Source organism: Gorilla gorilla, chromosome 11 (assembly GCF_029281585.2).
Source record: "Gorilla gorilla gorilla isolate KB3781 chromosome 11, NHGRI_mGorGor1-v2.1_pri, whole genome shotgun sequence".
Taxonomy (NCBI): Eukaryota; Metazoa; Chordata; class Mammalia; order Primates; family Hominidae; genus Gorilla; species Gorilla gorilla.
In genome coordinates this window covers 118,936,004-118,957,077 of record NC_073235.2, presented here as the reverse complement: position 1 = coordinate 118,957,077, position 21,074 = coordinate 118,936,004, and the positions used below count along the sequence as shown (strand labels likewise).

Here is a 21,074-nt window from a genome sequence, read left to right as displayed (position 1 = left end):
GAAACAGGGTTTCATCATGTTGGCCAGGCTGGTCTTGAACTCCTGACCACGTGATCCACCTGCCTCGGCCTCCCACAGTGCTGGAATTACAGGCGTGAGCCACCGCGCCCAGCCATGGGGTATCTGTTTTGTTCTTTCCTCCCCTTGACACAACAGGGCTGTTAGCCACACCTGGAGACAGCTGGCTTTCAGCATAGTTATTACCCACACACATGATCTAGGCTCCCAGGCAAATACACACTCTCAGGTTTCAGACTGATGAACTTCATTTACAAGGCAGTAAAGTGAGGTGCCTGGGAAGGCCATACACAGAAGGCACCCCTTGTCCACAAGCAAAGAGAGCAGTGTCCTCTCCCTACCTCTTTTTGTTAGGATGTGAAGAGATGAAGTATGGATAGGTGGGTACATGAAAGCCAACAATGACACCACAATAAACACTCCCTAGGTTTCAGACAGGGTTCTAAGAACATCTCACAGCTGGGTGCAGTGGCTCATGCCTGTAATCCCAACATGGCAACATGGCGAGACCCTATCTCTACAAAAAATAAACAGAATTAGGGCACGGTGGTGCATGCCTGTAATCCCAGCAACTCAGGAGGCTGAGGTGGGAGGATCGCTTAAGCCCAGAAAGTTGAGGGCTGAAGTAAGTTGAGATCACGCCACTACACTCCAGCCTGGGTGACAGGGCAAGACCCTGTCTCAAAAAACAAAACAAAACAAAAAACAAAAACCCTCACCTTGTGTTATCCCATTGAATCCTCATGAGCACCTGGGAGGCAGGAAGTATCTTTGGTCCTACTTTACCCCTGAGAAAACTCACTACAGGTCAGCAAGGATTCAACCCAGCCAGCCTCGGTCTGCAGGCCCCGCTAACCATGCTGTATCACCCCATGCATATCAGGTGCTCAGGACAATACCTAGCCTCCAGTACATGTTCAAAGGCGTGAGTTACCAAGAGAGGCTGCAACAATAGTAGAAGCACTGGCAAAGCGGTATAGCTGCAGATGGTGTGGATGGGGTTTGGAGTGGGTAAGTACCTTGCACAACATCCCTCACCAAGCAAGTGGAAGAACTGGGATTTGAACCCAGCAGTCAATGCTTGCATACAGGGTTGGGCACCTGATAAGTGCTCAGTAAGTTTCAGCTATTAGTATTTATTTTTATCTTTGTATACATAAGAGTCTTAATGTAGGAGACAAGGTTTGCTGAAGAGTGTCTGGTCCAGCGCTTCACAAAATGAGTCTCAGCCAACCTTACTTCAAGAGAAGAAGAGAGGGTCTTCATGGAATCAGAATCTCTGGAGTGAAGCCTGAGCTTCTGAATGCGTAACAAGCCTCCCAGGTGATTCTTACACATGCTAAACTCTGAGAACCAAGAAATCAAGGCTTAGATTGCTTAAGCCCATGGCTGCCAGCCTGAGAGGGTGGCAGAGCTGGAATTGATTCTTAGGAAAGATCTTGCTTTTCTTGCTTTGTAAGAGTCAGTGATACACAGAAGTGTTTCTAAGTGCCTGGGGCCATGATCTGGAACATTAGTGAAGTGTAACTTGTCATCACAGCTCATTTGCACTTGCAACATCTGCTGTTTCCCCTGAATACACTGAATATTAATTACAGTGACTGAAAATTAATTTTTGAAGAATTTCACCATAGCTCCTACAAAGAACACCATGAGGGTTTTGCACAGCTGAGGCTGGGATCCCTCTGTCTGTGTACGGAAGGCTGCTCGTAAGAGGCAAGAGTATTTGCCACTTAACTTGCCAGGGGGCCTGTGCCTTTGCCTTGGCTTGATTTCTGGGAAAGAAAGAGAACATGGTGACCTGGCATCCCTGAAATTTCAGGGTGGTGGCCTGGACCTTGAAAACAGGCCCAGCCCAACATATGCAAATAGTGCAATTCTGGTCATGCAAGATTTATCTAAATTATGTTTTTCTATTTAGCCAGGGGGAGAACTGAGAGCAGGTCAGTCTTTAACTGTAGCTGTTTGGTAACAATGGTGATGGTAATGATGAGTTATGCAGAAAGACAAACGGACAGTATATTACACATTTAGGTCATTAGAAATACAGATATGATTATAAATGTACACATTAAACGTGACCTTTTTTTTCCGCCAGACCCCATATAGCTTGGTTTGTTTATTATGCAGATCATGTTTGACTTCACAGAATTGGATGTTATTTAAATTCAATTATGGTGAGGCTAAGTTCTTCTTTCTAGTACTGGTTGAGTAAATTTAGAGGCAGTTAGAGGAAATAGGTACATTTGTCTTATACCAGTAAAATTATAGGGAGAAAAGCACTGTAGGAACAAAATAATTATTGTGAAAATGAAAAACATAGTTTGGAAGGTTTGGCTTGGATCTGTTTGTTTTCCTTGTCTCTTTTTACATTTTTTTTTTTTACATTGAAATGATGAGCAGAAAGGCTGGAAAATATTCCATGAAGACGGAAGCAGATTAAACGTGTGTATGTGTGTTTGTGTGAAAGTAAGCTGCTGGTAGGAGAGTAGAACTAGAAATAATTATGTGGTTAATTGGATTTAGTGTAGATAACTACAGCTCATTAAGGCCTTAAATCTTTTTTCCCTAGTAATAGAGTTCTTTCTTTTTTTAATCAAATTATCTTGCAACAATGCCTTATTTCCTCTTGCCAGTGTCAACACACTGTTAGTCTCCTGAAGCCAAGACTCGGCCTTGGTGCCATCAGGAGGGAAGCGAGAAGCCCAGCATGAGCTGGCTGGGAAGGGAGCATGTGAAATGCCATGGACGGGTGGTGCAGCTGAAGGATTGGCTGGGACGGACTCCAGCCAGAAAACAAAGAGCTGTTCACACACTATCAGACACCACATGAGGAGAATTCAGATTGGCTGGTCTGTGAACAGCAATGGATTCTAGGGCCATAGAGGATCTTTGAAGGTCATCTTGCCAATCGGCCTGTCTCCCACAGATAAGGGGGAAACTCACTTAATCATTCTCTAGGGCAGCAGGAGTCAAACCCTTCTCCATTCATCTCTCCTCCACAATCTTTGTTGGAAAGAAGGTCTTCATGATAGGTCATTTTTCTTGATCCTGATACCAGGATACATTGACCTCCCACAGGTCTGTAGAGTGAAGAAATTACTGCCTGGTGTCCTGAAGGAAGAAGACACTGAAATCTTCTGGTTTCTCCTAGCTTATTTCTATTCGCTGGCCCCCTTGGTGATCCTCTTTTGTCTCCTCCCCCGCCAAACCCTTTCCACCAACCCGGATCACAGACGCAAATAGTTGGTCAATATCACACAGAGTTTGGTTGTGCCAATAAAGTTGGTTGTGTGTGTGTTACTGACAAGCCTTATTGTTAGCTGGTTCCTCAAATATAGAGTCCGAGAAGTGTTACAAAACAGTACTTTCTCAAGTCTATCATCAGAGATGATCTAATATGGACACTGGAGAATTCCTACTTTCTCTGTCATCTCTCCTTATTCTTCTCCACAAATCCAGTGAATTTTTCTACTCCTATACCCATTCCTCCCCACACTAATACACATGGGCTCCACCTCCACCCTGGAGGGGAAATTCTGATTTTAAGGCTTTACATTCTCTGAGTCTTCACAGTGGAACAACTACAAGGCAACTGGACATTTCCTGCTAATGTGGACTCAGAGCAAATTTTAATGGGTTGCTATGCTTCCAAAAACCTCTGTCCCTTAACTTTCTCTTAACAGATGTTTCCCCCTCACCAAGGGTGGGGTTGTAAATAAAGTGTGAAGGGGAAATAAAACCCCATGTTGTCCCACCCCCTAACATAAACACACATCAAATAATCCCCAATAAATACTACCAACCAGGAACTGGTTTAGAGGAAAGGGAATCAGAGGAAAACACAATATGGTTTCTGTCTTGGTGTTAATATGATAACAGGGGAGCCAGCAAGGGCATCTCTTACATAGGGACAAAGAAGGTAAGGGTCTGATGGACAGGCTGCTGTGGGTGGGAGAAGAGACAGAAGGCAAGAGTCACTGCAATGGGCAGAGAGGATGTGGGTAAATTGGATGGACAGACGGGTTCCAGAGCCCTCCTTTTCCATTTTCTTGAGCAAGTAACAACCTCTCTATCTTCATCTATAAAGTGAAGGAAATTGCTATTAGCTTCATTTAGCTTTTGAGGTAGTAGATGGTATAATGTCTGTGAAAGTGTTTGTATGTAGAACTGTGAAATATTTATAACAATAGAATTATTAATAAGAAAATGTTACAGAGAGGAGAAAGAAAGGAAGCCAGAAAACTGATCAACATTTGAAGTGGGTGAGAAGGTAGGCTTAGAAGTGAGGAGATCTGCTATAAACTCTTACCTATTAGCCAGCATTTACTGAGAGCTGACTGTGTGCCAGGCATGGAGCTAAACAGAGTCTCTTACTACCCTCCTCCCTCAGTTTCACAGATGAGCCATTTTATTTTAATAGAAAGGACACTTCATGCTGCCCATAAGCATACTTTATTTCTCTAGTCTAATCGCCCTAGAACTCTCCTGGGTGACTATTTTATACCAGTCCTCAGACATCCAGGACCTCCCCCGCCAATCTTCACTCTCAGCCTATGCCTTTTCTTCATATTGCACTAGGAAAATAGAAGAAACCAGAAAGAAAACTTGCCAAGTCCATGGTTAATGCTTGGTTCCCATCAGCAGCACTTGACAAGGTCCATTACTCCCTGTTTTCTTGAAACAGTGTCGTCTTCTTGGCTTTTGGAAAAATGTCCTCTTGCCATCTCATTGAGCTTCCCTTCTCAGTCTCTTCTGCTGGTTCTTCTACATCTCCTGACCTCTAAACATTGACATCCTCTAGCGATCACCTCTGGCACCCCTTCCTTTTCCTACCTATACTCACTGCTTTGGTTGTCTCATTCAGACTCAGCTTTTAACACCATCTGTACACCAAATGACTCTCAAATTTATATCTCAAGCCTGGACCTTCCCCTAAACTCCAGACTAACATGTCTCTCAGTACTTACGTGACATCGCCTCCTGGATATCTAACAGGCATCTCAAAGTTGACACTTTGAAACTGAGCTCCCAATCTTTCCTCCAAACCTGCAACTCCTTCAGTCTTTCTCATCTCAATTAAAGGTAACTCCCTATCCTTCTCATTGTGCAGGTAAAAATTAGCATCATTCTTGACTTTTCTGCTTCTCTCCTTACCACATCCAATCTATCAGCAAATCTTAACATCTACATCCTCAAAATGTATCCTGAAACTGACCATTTCTCAGGACTTCCTCTGCTACGATAGTGGTCCAAAACACCATCGTGACTCACCTGGATGAACACAACACCAGCCCTTATTTCCCTCCAGTCTGTTTACAATAGAGCAGCCAGTGATCCTGTCAAACATGATCAGATCATGCCACTCTCCTCTGCTCAAAACACTCATGATTGCCCATCTCACTCAGAAATGTCAAGTCCTTAAAATGATTCACAAGCCTGGCCTGATCTGTCCCCTGACTCTTGATCCCTGTTATATCTCTAACTTCATTTTCGGGTCCTCTTCCTCTAAACTACTCTACCCCAGAGACACCAGCCTTTTTGGTTCCCCTAGAACATACCAGGCATGTTTCTGCCTCAGGGCCTTTGCACTTGATATTCCCTCTGTCTGGAATGCTCAGCCCCCAAATAACTGTATGGCTTGCTCCCTTACTTTCCTCAGCTCTTCACTCAAATACCTCCATTGAGTGAAGCCTTCATACACAGTCACCCTATGTAGGATTTCAACTCACCCCGTCCTTTCTACTCCATTTCCCTTTTCCCTGCTTATTTTTCTCCATAGCACATAACAGTCTCTTAGGTACATATGGTTTACTTTTTAATCATATTTATTGTCTGTCTTGACTAGAGAATTTTAGTCAGTTCCATTCACTGCAGTATCCTTATCACCTAAAACAAAACCTGGAACATAGTAGATAAATATTTAATGAATAAATGATAATTGAGCAAGGCCCAGAGACGTTAAGCAACTTGCCCGGGGTCACACAGATTGTAACAGCTTGGATATACCCAAGTCTTCCTGAGATTAGAGCCCAAGCTTTTCACCGCCATATTAGTCTTATTAAAGGAATATGCCCCTAAACTGCACCCCAAGGCTGGTGTTCCTATTGTCTTCTTGTTCTGTTCTCTCTGATTTCCAAACTACAGCATGGTACAGGACTGCCTTTGCTACACGAGACTGTATTTCTTTCTTTCTACTCAGTGGCAGGGATGCCTGACACCTGTGTGGGCAGAAAAGGAAGTCTTTGGTTTACCTGTCACTACCATGGCAACCAGGTAAGCTAGGGACTCCAGAAGCAAGACCTTCAGACTGAAAGAGGTGAAAAATGAAACAAGCTCAAAATAAACAGAAAGAAATCTATAAATGGAGAAACAACTGGAGACTGGCGTCTGCAGCTTGCTGTGTTATTGGCAGTGTTGGGAGGGAAACAATTTCTCCTCAACCATCACAAGTTTCTAGTTGGGACCGACCCTTGTAATAAAAGACAGATAAACAAGAGAAAAATGAGCAAGTTTATTAGGGTATGCAGTGTGTATCATGTGGGAGAAACTTCAATGAAAGGCAATTCACTGGCTTAGAACTCTGGCTAATATAGCATCTTCGACAAAAACAATATATTTTTAGAGAAGTGGCAAGACAAAGGAAAAGGACTTTGAGTCTCTATGGGCCGCAACTCGGGTGGGGGGGTGGGGAAGAAAACAAAGGGCAAAAGAACTTCAGTGAGTAAAGCTTGTTAATATAAATTCCTCTATTGCAGTAAGCCTTGCGGTGAGCTGAGATCGTGCCACTGCACTCCAGCCTGGGTGACAGAGCGAGACTCTGTCTCCAAAAAAAAAAAACAAATAAAAAATAAATATATATATGTTTATATATATATATAAATTTTTATATATATTCATATATAGATATATATAAATTTCTCTGGTGTCATCTGGAGGCTGACGAGGGTCTAAAGCTGTCTTCAGTGTTTACCTTTGTTCTCCTGATGGAGAGGGGGAGGCAGGATAACTTTTGTCTTTGTAAATCTATGTCCTGCTTTTATGCAAATAGAGAAAGAGCAGAGAGCTCTCCTAAATCTGCTGCTTCTTAATTGTCTTAGCTCAACACGCCTTCGTATTTTGGGGAGGCATATTATGGTCTCCCACTGCGGTGAGTGGAATACATCTGTTCTCCCTCCCACCGCCTCCATCACAACCAAGGCTAAAAGGGTCACCTCCTGCCTCCTGCCTCTAGCACGACCCCACTTAACCCATGCAAGAGGCCTGCACTCTTCTTCTGTTTGGCATCCCCTGAAAAGAAGGTTCCTCAGATGCTCCCAGTGTCCCCAAGGTGACATAAGAACAATCTTGGTCTAGAAGTCAGGGTCCCTTATCCATCCCAGAAGGGCAGAGTCTCTTAGAAAATTCTTTAATCTTTACTGCTCTTGGTGACTCAATTGACTCTTTTCTTTAGGCAGTCGTTCCCTTCCTTATCTATTTCACCTGTCTTAGAGTGACAGTAGGAAATAGAGTTGTAGAAGAAAAAACTATGAAATTAAAGTTCTTACAGAAATGTGAGTTAGAATTGTAATAGTTTAACAGGAAGACTTGTGCCATGCACTGTGTCAAACTCTTGCATGTATGATCTCATTTAATCCTTACAGGCCAGGCACAATGGCTCATGCCTGTAATCCCTACACTTTGGGAGGCTGAGGCAGGAGGATCATTTAAGCCTAGGAGTTTGAGATCAGCCTGGGCTACATGGTGAAATCTCACCTCTACAAAAAGTACAATACATGTTGCTGGGCATGGTGGCATGTGCCTGTAGTCCCAGCTACTCAAGAGGCTGAGGTGGGAGGATCACTTGAGCCTGGGGAGCTCAAGGCTGCAGTGAGCCATGATCATGCCACTCTGCACCCCAGCCTGGGTAACAGAGTGAAATCGTGTCTCAAAGGAAAAAAAGTCCTTACAATTACCCTTGAGGAGGTAAGAGTTACTTGCAACGGAAAGATGAAGAAATGGAGCCTCAGAGAGGTTAAGAGACTTGGCTAAATTTGCACAGCTGGTGAACAGACACTCAAAAACAAAGCGGCTGTTGCCCAAAACCATGTTCTTTTTTTTCAAATTTTATTATTATTATACTTTACGTTTTAGGGTACATGTGCACAACCTGCAGGTTTGTTACATATGTATACGTGTGCCATGTTGGTGTGCTGCACCCATTAACTCATCGTTTAACATTAGGTATATCTCCTAATGCTATCCCTCCCCCCTCCCCCCACCCCACAACAGTCCCGGGTGTGTGATGTTCCCCTTCCTGTGTCCATGTGTTCTCATTGGGAATTGAACAATGAAACCATGTTCTTCACCACTCCCCCACAGTGTGTCCCTTGGGGGCCAGATGATTAGAGAAGATCCCATTTTTCTTGTTTTAGTCATTCCCAGGGCAGTCTCTGGCCCCAGCACTCTGAGCAGGTCATTGAGGAAGTGTCTGGTGCCCTTTGCATTTAATGAGTCCCTTTGATCTGTGGAGTTTGCTGAGCTCTGCAAACAAGATCACAGTAATCCTCCCAGCCCAAATGCTGGAGCCTCAGTAGCTGGACCAGAGGGGCTTTTCCTTTCCCATACCCTGGGGCCTGTTCAATTAGTAAGCACGCCTTAATTGTACATCGCTGATGTGCTCAGTTCTAGGGGGTATGTAGGAGCAGCTCTAATCCCAGAGCATTTGAAAATGGTGAAGTACCAAACTGTGGCTGATGATGGGAGACTTGGCTGAGGGTCTGAGCTGGGCCAGGAATTGGGGTGGGACCTGGAGAAGGGGAGACTTACAGGCACAGGTGCAGGTGGGGCAGCAGGATACAGAGGATGGAAGGTGGATGAGCACAGCGGGTGGTGAAGCTCAGCGTCTGACGCCCGTGTGACCTTGAGTGAGTCATTTAACCTTTCTCCTCAATCAGGGATGTCTCTTATATTGAGAGAATTTTACTAGGGTAGAGGGGGCGAGAATTCATCTCAGTGTCCATGTAGCTTTTAACAGAGCTTACTGCAAAGAGCGTCTTCCTAAGTTTAGCTTGAATCCATCTGGCTCATTTCCACTTCTGTTGTCCTTGGAGACATACAGGTCTGACCAGTAGTTGGCAAAGAGTCCCTGTGAAAGCTTTTTAGAAGCCCTAAACACTAAAAAGATGATGGGCTTTCCCCGAAATGTATATAGAAATACACTAAATCATAACCTACAAAATTTGCCTGAATGCCAGAGTTAAAATAGCTCGTTTCTCTGGATTCCACCCAACCCCCACAGCAAATACCCAATCATCACTTCCTTTTTCCTTTACCAAAGTTAAACTTTTCTAACAGTTTGTTGTCCTTGCTTTATTTTCTTCTTCTTCTTCTTCTTCTTCTTTTTTTAGATGGAGTTGCACTCTGTCGCCCAGGCTGGCACTGCAACCTCTGCCTCTGCCTCCTGAGTTCAAGCAATTCTCCTGCCTCAGCCTCCCGAGTAGCTGGCGTTTTAGGAGCATGCCACCATGGCCAGCTAATTTTTGTATTTTTTGTAGAGATGGGGTTTTGCCATGTTGGCCAGGCTGGTCTTGAACCCCTGACCTCAAGTGATTCACCTGCCTCGGCCTCCCAAAGTGTGGCATTACAGGCGTGAGCCACCGCACCTGGACCATCCTTGCTTTCTAATATTTGTAATGCCAGAAGCAAGTACCTATGCTGTCTTTTGGGGTTTTCTTCTCCCTAAAGGAAAATGAATGGTTCGCTGGAGGGGAAGCAGCATAGTCCTGGCCTCTTGCCCCTTAGCCAGGCACTGGGATTAGGCCAGGTCACGCTCCTCCTTTCTCCACCCAGATTAGCATGCTGAGGCTCGGGGGGCTCCCATGAGCCCCGATGGTCCCACAACCAGAGCCCGGGTCTTGTTAGCAGCTGTGCCCCAGCTCTTCCTGCCTTGTCTGTTGGCTGCTGCTTGGGAAGCAAGGCGTGGAGACTTCACTGTCATTCAGCACCGTTGCCAGGGACCAGAAGTAATGTCTCTTACCTGATGGGCAATTTGACATGGCTGCTTAACAATCCGATTAATCAAACCCAGCTCATCCTGTTAGAATTAATGAGCCTAGGAAATGCTGCCACGAATAATGAGGAATTCCACCTCTCCCCCAGCATGTCTCTCCACTCACCCCCTCCTGTTTCCTTTTCAGAGTCATATAGCAGCTCCTCAGTACAAGGGCCCTTAGGCCGTGATGGGTGTGCCAAATGCCCAGCAACGTGGGCATCTCCAGCCTCTTCTTCTCCTCTCCAGGAGGTGGCTGCCTACCTGTAGTCAAAGGCTGGCCATGTCCTAGAGAAGCAAAACTTCTCGTTCATAAAACAGATATGCATGCGTTCAGCTCTCAAAGTTGGATTGAGTATCAAACTTTACCAGGCCCTTTACTAGATGTTAGGGCTGCAAAGATGGATAAGATATTGTCCCTGTGAGGGGCAAATGGGGGCGTGCTATAACAGAGGGTATGGGAAGGGCCTGGAGCCACAGCAAAGAGGGCCTGTTGATATTGGAGGAGCAGAGTGGGGAACCAAGGAGGGTTTCATGGGGATGAGCACCTGAGCATTTCTGCCAAGTTCATTCATTGCACAAATACAGAGTGCCAGGCACTGAGCAAGATGTTTGTTCCCAGACTTAACAAAATGGATGTGGTTCCCTTTCTCACGGAGTGGGCATTCTCATTCCGGTTCCTCAAGGCAGTGCAGGCAACCTGAGAAGACACTTGATTTATTTTTTCATGTACTTATTCAAACATGAAAACTTATTTAGGGCTTGGCACTGGGGGAAAGGGGTGCAAAGATGAATACCTCACCCTGCCTTCTGGGGCTCCTCTCGTGGGTAGACAGGGATATGCATAGACCCTCATAATGATGTGCCAAGTGTGCTAACAGGGATGAGCCCAAGTCACTCAGCATAAGGCACTCAGAGCTCAAAGCACTGTGCTCAACCTGGAGAAGTCAGGGACCACTCCCAGTAGGAGGCGGCATTCGAATCATCTTGAAGACAGTAACAGCTGACAGGTAGACCGGGTGTTAAAGGACATTCCAAACCTCAGCCAGGCCACAGTGAGATCCTTGAATGATAGGAGTTGAAATGGAAAAGAAATATGATTCCAGGAATCTTAGAAGGAAGAGCTGATTCTACAGTCTGCAGCCAAGTGCATGATTACAGAGGCAGATGGAAATCCGTAATTTCAAGACCAGCCTGGGCAACGTGAAGAGACCCCATCTCTACAGAAAAATAAAAAATTAGCCGGGCATGGTGGTGCATGCCTGTAGTTTCAGCTACCTGGGAGGCCGAGGCCAGAGGATCACTTGAGCTCAGAAGATCAAGGTTGCGGTTAGCCGCGATCGTGCCACTGCACTCCAGCCTGGGCAGCAGAGTGAGATCCTGTTCCAAAAACAACAAACAAACAAAAAACACAGGTTTCAGCCATGGCCATCTGACATATGGTCATGGGAAGTTCTGGAGAGTGAGCCCAATGCTGCCGTCCACTCAAAGGAAGTTTCAAATCCTGACACCATCTTGCTCAGTTGAGTCCTCTGCCTCTCTGATTCCAACTCCTCCAAACTGGGCTTCCTAGCTACCCCCAGCCAGGCCCAAGGGTGGCTGGAGGGACCCAGGCCTTCAGTGAGGGCATTTGTCCAACCTCCTAGATCCCCACATCTACACTGGCTAGAGCTGATGGTGGCTTTCCCTTTAGCTTGGGTCTGATCCTTCCAATTCAGTCTCCACTAGCTAGCTTTTGTTATCTCTGTTGCCTGTCTGTCCTTGAGGGCATTTGAGTTTGCAACCCTTGGCTGAGCCTTTACGGAGACACTTCTGCAGCCTGACACCCCACTGTGAACAGCAGAGGCTTCCGCAGAAACCAGCCCGCTCATCTTCATAGAACCCTAGTAATTAATAGTACTGTGCTGTATCAAGTAGTAGCAGGGGCTCAGAGCCGTTTGTTGTGCTGACCAACATGGTTTGGCCCTCATGGTGGGGGTGCAGGAGCCCAGGCCTCCTCCATGGAGTCTGGTGCCCCCAAACAAAGCCTGTGGCCTACTTGGGTGGCCCAAACCAGGCTGCAGCTGCCACCCTCCCGCCCATCACTCACCCACCAGCCACTGTAGGTCTCAGCCTCATCACCCTGTGCTCTCTCCCTGCAGGGGGAGCTGCTGAGCCCATGCCGCTGTGATGGCTCGGTCAAGTGCACACACCAGCCTTGCCTCATCAAGTGGATCAGTGAGCGGGGCTGCTGGAGCTGCGAGCTGTGCTACTACAAGTACCACGTCATCGCCATAAGCACAAAAAATCCTCTGCAGGTACAACCCAGGGCTGCCTGGTGGGGTTGCTGGGCCTGGGGCTTCCACACCACCTGCTTCAGCAGGAGGCTTACTTCACCTTAGATTCAGGGCAGTTTGAGGAAAAGGAAGGAGATGGGCTGGGTGGGCAAGCACGGTGGGCGGCGTGGGGCAGGAGGGGATGAAAGGACATTTGTGTTTTCTCTTAAACTTCAGCAAGAAGAAGAGGAAGAGATGGGGCAAAGAGAGGGAAATAGATACAGAAGGAAAGAAGTGTGGAGAATCAGAGGGAAAAGGCAGAATAAGTAAGTGAAAGGATGAATAAATGAATGCAGAAAGGAGAGGAAGAAAGAAGGAAAGGAAAGGAAGAAACGAAGGAGGCAGGGAAGAAGAAGAAAAAGAGAGAAAGGCCAGAGGGCAGAAGAGAACAGGAAACAAAAAGACAGAAGGTGGGAGGGGTGAGGAGAAGGACTGAGATCAAGCTATGGGCTGGTAAAGAAGAAATAAGAAGAATAGACTCAATGGCACTTCTCATACATCAATGTGCATGTAATTGATCTGCAGTCTTCTCAAAATGCAGGCTATTCTGTAGGTCTGGAGCAGGGATGTTGTATTCGGTAGGTGTGGAGCATCTGTTGATGCTTCTGGTTCAGAGATCACACTTCCAATGGCAAGGGACAGAGGGAAAAACAGAAGAAACAGGAGAGGGAGGCAGAGAAAAATGGGAATAAGAGCAATAAGAAATAGAAGAAGGGGAGAGAATATTAAAAAGCTGCTGTGGAAAGGCAGGCAGGGCCAGGGTGGAATGAGGGCCTGCCACACAGATTCAGACAGAACTTAGGGATCCTCTGCCTGCCCCCACCACTCTATCCCTGCCCTGACACATCCATTGTCCCCAGGGGAGCTGGCAGGCCTGTGCCACCCTCACAAATGCCCCAAATCAAGCAGTTCTCCTTTGAGGAGCACACACATACAAAGAGCATTTTGCTTCTGAAAATACCTCCACATATCCATGATCAGCCAATTAAGCTGCCACATAATCAATTAGTGAGCATGAGAGTGAGGATGGGGACTTCAGCTCCTGGCACAGTCTCACTCCTCCTCTCTGGGGTGGTGGTGGAGGGAGGAGTCCTGAAAGCCCAGGAGGGGTAATGGGGGTTGGGAGGGATGGTGGCGGTGGGGTCTTTGCATGGAGGAGCAGCTGGAAGCACCCACAGCTATGGTGTCCAGGGTGTTTTATTTTACACCCCATAGAGTTTTACATGGGGCAATCCCAGGAATGAGTGTGTGTGTGTGTTGCACACACACAAGTGTGCTGGGGTTGCAGGGCATTTCTGGAAGGTGGCACTAAAAGCCCCAGGCACCTTAGCCCTCTTAGTAGTATACCAAGGGGTCATAAAGAGATGCCTTTCCCTTCTGCTGGTTCCATCTTCAATTCATTTCAAAATCTCAAAGTGTCTTAAAATAGCAGTGTCACGAGACAGCTGACTCCATGTCCTCTGGGTTCCAGCAGGGGTCTGAATGCATTAACCCTCCCCTTCCTTTTCAGCCGGCTCAAGCCTCAAGAAAGGATCAGATTCCAAACTCACGAGCCCACCCCAAAGCACCCTTCCTTGGCTCCACCCTTGGCTCATAAAGTGAAAATGCATTTAGGGATAACTTTTTCCTGGGGGTAAAAAATGAAAAGGTTATTCTAATCTCCCAAGTCAGGTAAGCAAGTGGCAGTGTTAGCAATATGGATCTATAAGGATCCATATGGATATATTCCTGAGTCCCTACCCTGTCTTCCACTGTGAGTTTCTTGACACTCACTGCTGGGGGCTCCCTCTGATTCTGTTGCTCCTGGAAATGCAATTGTGTGTGCTCAGTAAATGCCATCTCACTTCTGGATAGCACTGGAAGAAGGAAGTAGTTTGGATTAGAAGCAATTTTGTGTGGTTGTGGTCCAAATTGTCCCAATTGTATGTCCTGTGCTCCTCAGGCCCAGCAACATGTGAGACAGCTGCCTGCTCAGTACAGTGGGCAACTTCTGGGCTACTATGCCCCAGCCCAGCTGGATCATTTGCAGTGTAGGATGGAGCTGGCAGGCCCCACCACAAGTGGGCGGAGCAATGGATGGGAATCCCAGGCCTGCCTCTGCTATCAGAGAGGGGAAGCTCCTTCCAGGTCTCCTGGTTCTCTTACCTCCTGGTTCATGCCCCAGACAGAGTCATGAGAAATAGGCCAGGCATGGTGGCTCACACTTGTGATCCCAGCACTGATGGGAGGCTGAGGCTGGAGGATCACTTGAGGCCAGGAGTTCAACACCAGCCTGGGCAACATAATGAGACCCTGTCTCTACAAAAGAAATTAGCTGGGAGTAGTAGCCCATGACTGTAGTCCCAGCTACTCGGGAGGCTGAGGTGGGAGGATTATTTGAGCACAAGAGGTCTAGGTTGTAGTGAGCTATGATTATGCCAGTGCACCACTCCAGCCTGGGTGGCAGAGCGAGATCCTGTCTCAAAAAAAAAAAAAAAAAAAAAGTTGTGAGAAATAATACACTGTTTCCTGTGTCACATGGGGCATCATCTCAGCGACCCTCCGGAAGCAATATTTCCAGCCAGAAGAACCACTGAGAAAGGAGGCACAGCATGGCCCTGAGAGTCTAAAGGTTTCATGGCTGCTTCCTACTGTCTCTTTGTTACATGTGAATTGCAATTATTAATGAACATTTAGTTAGTGCTTATGAGGGGCCAGTCAGTGTTCTAAATATTCACATATATTGTATAATTTAGTCCTGGAAACAACCCAGTGAAGTGGGCACTATTATTTTTCCTAACCTACAGATGAGACAGTGGAGACACAGAAGGGTTCACCAACTTGCCCAGGGTGACACAGCTACCGAGTGATGGAGTGGATGTGGGGGTCTGACTCCTGGGTCCAGGTCTTAACTTCTGCACAGGCACGTTTGGGAATATCCCCGCCTTGACAGGCTGATCTGTATTTTTGCTGAAACATCATTAAGAATGCCCTTCAAAGCACTGGTTTAAGAGTGATTTCATTTAACATAACACTCTAGGAAGCAGGAAAGACCAATTATTTCTATTTTACAGAAAGGAAAGTTGAGGGTCCTCATGATTGATTGACTTCTCCTAGGTCACACTCAGTGCGCAGGAGCGGAGCCCAGTCAGGATCGGGTCATCTGATCCCTCAGTCGGTGCCCCTTCCTGTTCTAAGACACACAGCATCCAGTCTCTGTGCTCTTCCCCTTGTCTCTTCATTCATTGGTGCTGCAGGATGGGAGTTCAGGGTATGGAGAAACCTCATGATACTGAGATCAGAGTGGAGATCTGGTGGCAGCCTGGTACCCTGGGTGTCCCTCTCCCCCTCCCAGCCCTCCTGTGAGTTTTCAAAGCTCGCTCACTCTCTGCTTTCTCCCTCATCTCTGTGGAACCTCATATGGGACAGACAGCAGGAGAGTGCCTTGTCCATAGAACCCCACCCTGCTCCTTCGTCACGCTTCACACTGCAGTCAGGAGCCCCATTTAGGTTCCACAGCTGGCTTCAGAGGTGGTAGAAGGGGCTTTAGGGATGAAGAGAAGCTTTCTGGGCCTCTATATTTGGCATTTTTGAAGTCTAGAGGAGCAGGAGAAAGTGAGGATGATGGATGCCTCAATGGTAGAAACAAAAACTCAGCCAGAAGCCCTCTTTCCAGGCAGCAGGGCAGGCCCTGGAAAAAGCATTTGTTGTGCATGAAAGAAGTCTGTATGATGAAGTCATCTTCTGGAAAATCCTTTCATTATGTGTAACCCTAGGCAGGGGGAAACAGTGGAAAATGTAAAGGCCCAATTACCTGTAATGGAGGCTATCTGTTTAATTAAATATAGAGGCTGATGTCCTATGTCTGGACCAGCAAGTGAAATGTTTCCCAACAGTTAAAATTCCCTGGAGGCCACTGGCCAGGCCAATCCCAGCTGCAGCCAGAATGAATCAAATGCTTCCATCCGGGTCTCCCTGTTGGCAGAGGGAAAGTAGTCTGCCTTTCCTCAGAGTTCAGTGAAATGCTTTCTGGGGGTGTTCCTTGCAGAGTGCTATGCAAATCTGTCCAGTCAAAAGATGTCCTCCCCCTACCTTCCCAAATTTGATCCTGTCAGTCCTCTGCTTAAAACCATTCATATCATCACATCTACACTTAGGACAAAGCACAAAGTCTCTGCATATTCTACAAGGTTCTGTGTGATCTCTCATTCTTCCTTTTCCAGTTGTCTCACCCCACAAGCTCTTTTGCTGTCTCCACTCCACCCACTTGTATCTTCTCCCAGGCTTTTATCCTTCCCATGCTTTCTTCTGGCACAGGCCTTTCTACATGCTCTTCCCTCTGCCGGGAGCAGTCTTCCCTCCTTTCTTTGCCTAGTAACCGCTTAGTCAGCTCAAGCATTGCTTCCTCTGGGAAGTCGAATCCCCCTATCACCGGCTCTCATTGTGCCATGTTCCTCCCTGATTTACCCTTGATAAATTGCAGGTTCAAATAATTATATTGTTGTCTAAGTTCCCTAGACTGTAAGCTCCACAGGGGCAGGCACCTTGTCTGTTTTCGCCTAGGGCTTCATTGCCAACACCTAGCATAGTGGCCAGCACATAGAAAATACTCAATATATATTCCTTGAGTAAGTGCATGAATAAACCCCAAGTTAAAAATCTAACTCCTGGCTCCTTCAGACCTGTACTGCCTGGATCAGCCATAGAATCATGGACTTTCAGAGTTGAAACTCACCCACACCCTAGCCTTTAACCCATCTGTCAATACTGGTATAAGCACAGGGCTTTTTCTGTTAAAAAATGAAATAATAGTGTTGATATACATTCAGTAAATTATAAGCTGCTTTTCTTCTCTCTCCCCACATCTCATTCTCTCATCTACTGAACTGGTAATCTCTAGCATATAAATTAAGAGGCATGCAAGGTGATGTTGTAGAAAGCAAGAAAAAAAAATCAAAAACAAAAAAGCCTGTGCACTCTCAGCACCTGTTAGTGAGAAAATAGACTGTGTTTCTCTGAAAACAATGATCTGGGGGCAGGCTGGGCATGGTGGCTCACACCTGTAATCCCAGCACTTTGGGAGGCCGAGGTGGGCAGATCACGAGGTCAGGAGATCGAGACCATCCTGGCTAACACAGTGAAACCCTGTCTCTACTAAAAAATACAAAAAAATTAGCCACGCATGGTGGCGGGTGCCTGTAGTCCCAGCTACTTGGGAGGCTGAGGCAAGAGAATGGTGTGAACCCGGGAGGTGGAGCTTGCAATGAGCCGAGATTGTGCCACTGCCCTCCAGCCGGCAACAGAGCAAAGACTCCATCTCAAAATAAATAAATAAATAAATAAATAAATAAATAAATAAAAGAATCATCTGGGGGCCTAGAACACCACCCTCACTAGCTCTGCATTTTCATTGTTCCCTCCATTTCTCTGTGTATATCATAATCAAGTCTAAGGGTCTTCCTTTCCAGCCATGCCCACCTAGAGCCCTCTCCTTACAATGAACTGTGATCATTTGGTGTGACAGAGATTTCCTCTGCATCAAAAGTTCAATGTGAAATTCAGAAACCTGCAAAATGTTTGTTGTACCACAGGTTGGAAAGCCCTGGCTTAAATCTTAAATCAGAGGTGAGCTGTTGGAGCAGCAGACAGAAGAGGGGTGGGAATGGAATAAGGGCATCCAAGCAACTGCTAACTGGCCACTCTCTCCCCTGCAGTGGCAGGCCATCTCTCTGACGGTCATTGAGAAGGTTCAGGTTGCAGCTGCCATCCTGGGCTCCCTCTTCCTCATCGCCAGTATTTCTTGGCTCATCTGGTCAACTTTCAGCCCCTCGGCAAGATGGCAGCGCCAAGACCTTCTCTTCCAGATCTGCTACGGGATGTATGGCTTCATGGACGTGGTGTGCATAGGTGGGTCTGGGGGTTTGTCTCCATGGGAAGTGGGGAACCATGTGCTCGTGGGATGGACAGATCCCTCAGGATCCCCCACTGTGGGAGGCTGAAGCAGATATGGCCCCAGGCTTGAGAACTGGGAGCTCAGGAGAGGCCAGAGGCTTGGATTCAAGGGGTGGATGGGAAGGGGGAGGAGGCAGGGAAAAGAAGGAAGATCTAGATCTTTCCCAAACAAACCTGTCTTGCACAGTTGAAGATAAAGATGAGGCCTGCCTCTAGGAGGATTTGGGAAAAATTGTTAGTCTATGTACCTCAAGCAGGATGTGCATGACCTCCTCTCCACTGTGCACCCTACACTGCCAAGCATGACAAGGGATGCCTGCCCATTTCATTCCATTCTCTTCACAGCAAACTGCCTAGAGACAGCCATGGTTGAATCTGCCCCCACTCCCTGCCTTATTCCAGCTTTCTCTAAGCCTGTTTCAATGCTCTCAGTTTCTCTCATCCAGTGGTTTTCCAGCTTTGTGTAATACTGGGGCCTCACACACAGCTCCAGGCTCTCCCATCCCACCAGGGAATGGAAAAGGAATGCCGCACAGAGAGGCTTCAAATCCTCACTCCGGTTTCATCATGGCTTCTGTTCTTTTATCTATTTACATGTGTTTCTGTTCCAGATAAGGTTTCGTTTAAAAGGTTTCAGTGTTTTACAAAAACAAAATTGGAACCCACTGCTTTAGATCCTGCTCCTTCCCTGACCCCACCCCCAAGTTTATATTCTTCCTTTCTTCCACCATGTAGTTTGGGTGGTTGAGGGCTGGGTCTTTCCCCTCCCTCCCCCAACAGATGATTGTGGCTGATGACTCTGAAGATATGGTCCAAGCAGCTAAGGAGGTGGGGAAGCGCTGGTCAGACATCCCACCCTAGAACTCTCAGGTTATCCCCTAAGTCACAGTCCTGGGAGCATTAGAGTTCCACAGTTATCCTCTCCAGGTGTTATTAGTATGTATATTGTATTAAATATGCTACACTTCTCTGTTTGGCAGAAAAATATCTATTAGCTAGAATTTGGCTGGGATGATGTTTGTGTGAATTTCTTTGGAGTTCTTTAATATTAGGGATCAGAAAAGCCTGGAGACTTACATACTGGTTGCAGCAGCCAGAGACCAGGGATGCTGGAACTTGTAAACTTCTCTAAGCCATCTTGCTGTCTCTCCACGTTAGCTAAACCAATATATCAACTCCAAGTTCAAGAGTCTTTTAATTACAGCACCTAGTCAGTGAGAGAGGCAGACAGCCCAGGTTTGGAGGACTGTGAACAGGGAGCAATTTGACATTGATGCATTCTAATTTCTTTCCCCCTCCCACCAAACTCCCTTCCTACTCCTGCTGAGCCCTGGATTATTGATGCCAAAAGCCAGGTGTGTCTCCATATGGAGGTTTACAGCAGCTCTGGCATGGAAGGGGGAAACAGTGGAGGGGCCCCTCTAGCTGCCCTTCATTCTCCTTCAGGCAGGCGTTAGATCAGTCTCTGAGGTGTCCTATAAGACATGCTTTCCTGTCACATGATGTGTTAGTCAGCTAGTCAGCATTGGCTACAGTAACAAACAATTCCACAAATCGCAGTGCCTTACAACAAACATTGATTTCCCATTCAGGGGTTTGGGAGATGGCTTTGGTTCTGCTGAGGTTGGCTGGGCTTAACTTCTGGTTGTGCATTGGGTTCAGGCCTGCTCTGAGTGTCTCCTCATGCTGGGACCCAGGCTAATGGAGCAGGGACTACTGGGTGTGCTATTTTCCTAGATGAATGCAGGAGCACAAGAGGGCTTGGTGGAAACTTGCAATGCATCTCAAAACGCCTGCTCAGAACTAGTGCACTCTCCCTTCTGCCCACAGCCTATTGGCTAACACAAGTAGTCAGTAAGCCCAACATCAATAGGGTAACAGGGCAGGGGAATAAGTTCCTTCCCTGGAGGGAGCACGGGCAAAAGAGAGGAGCATAAATGCCCGCTACCACCAATGGCTCTACAGATTTGAAGACCGAATTGAATATAGAAGAGACCATGTCATCGACCAGTCTGGCTTGCTTGCTTTGCAGCTGAGAGAACTGAGGCTCAGAGAGAGGAAATAATCTGCTCAAGGTTCTTATCTGGGATTAAAAGCGAGGTCTCCTGACTCACAACCCAGTGCTCATTCCATTAGCTGTCTTGCACCAGATAGCAGGAGTCCCATGGTGTGACCTATGGAAAACCTACAGATGCCACCTGTGACTTTGAGTGCACCTGGGTCCACTCACAAGGGGGCTGTCATGCATAGGTCTGTTCCCCATGGCTCTGAGCCTCCCAGCGCTCCTGCTCAGCCTGGCCTGGTGCTCTGGTCTCTCCTTCTCATGGTGTTTCTCTCTGAGTAGGGCTCTGTGCCATCTCTCCTCCTCCTCCTGTTTCTTGGCTTTTTTCTAGCTGCCTGCCTTTTCCCTGGCACACTTCTATCTCTCTAATTCTTTTTCTTATACACATGTGGCACTCAGTCCTTCAATTTATTGGGAGAAGCAGAGTGGGCTGAATATTGAGAGTTTTCATTGTTTTCCTTTCTTCGGAAAACATAATAGCCCAAGATGCAAACGCACACCATAATTTATCCATTCTGTGCTGACAAGCCAGTGACTGCTTGGAGACAGCTATGGGATGGGAGAGGGAATGCAGAGGGACCCTACTTGCTTTCAGTGTCATCCAAAAGTGGTGAGATCTATTGACATTTAGACCGTCTCACCTTTAAGGAGTTCAGACAGCTCTATCATTGTACTGATTATAATAAGAACCTATACCATTTCAGAGCATGACTGCGGG

At 46.8% G+C, this 21,074-nt stretch overlaps 1 protein-coding gene across 1 annotated transcript in view; it reads left to right on the top strand.

The window, feature by feature from the left end:
• Positions 1-21,074, top strand: part of MARCHF4 (membrane associated ring-CH-type finger 4) — a 116,086-nt gene that overhangs the window by 78,051 nt on the left and 16,961 nt on the right. The window contains exons 2-3 of the mRNA XM_004033179.5: positions 12,190-12,345; positions 18,057-18,249. Coding sequence (XP_004033227.1) covers positions 12,190-12,345; positions 18,057-18,249 — 349 coding nt within the window. The remainder of the gene's footprint in view (positions 1-12,189; positions 12,346-18,056; positions 18,250-21,074) is intronic.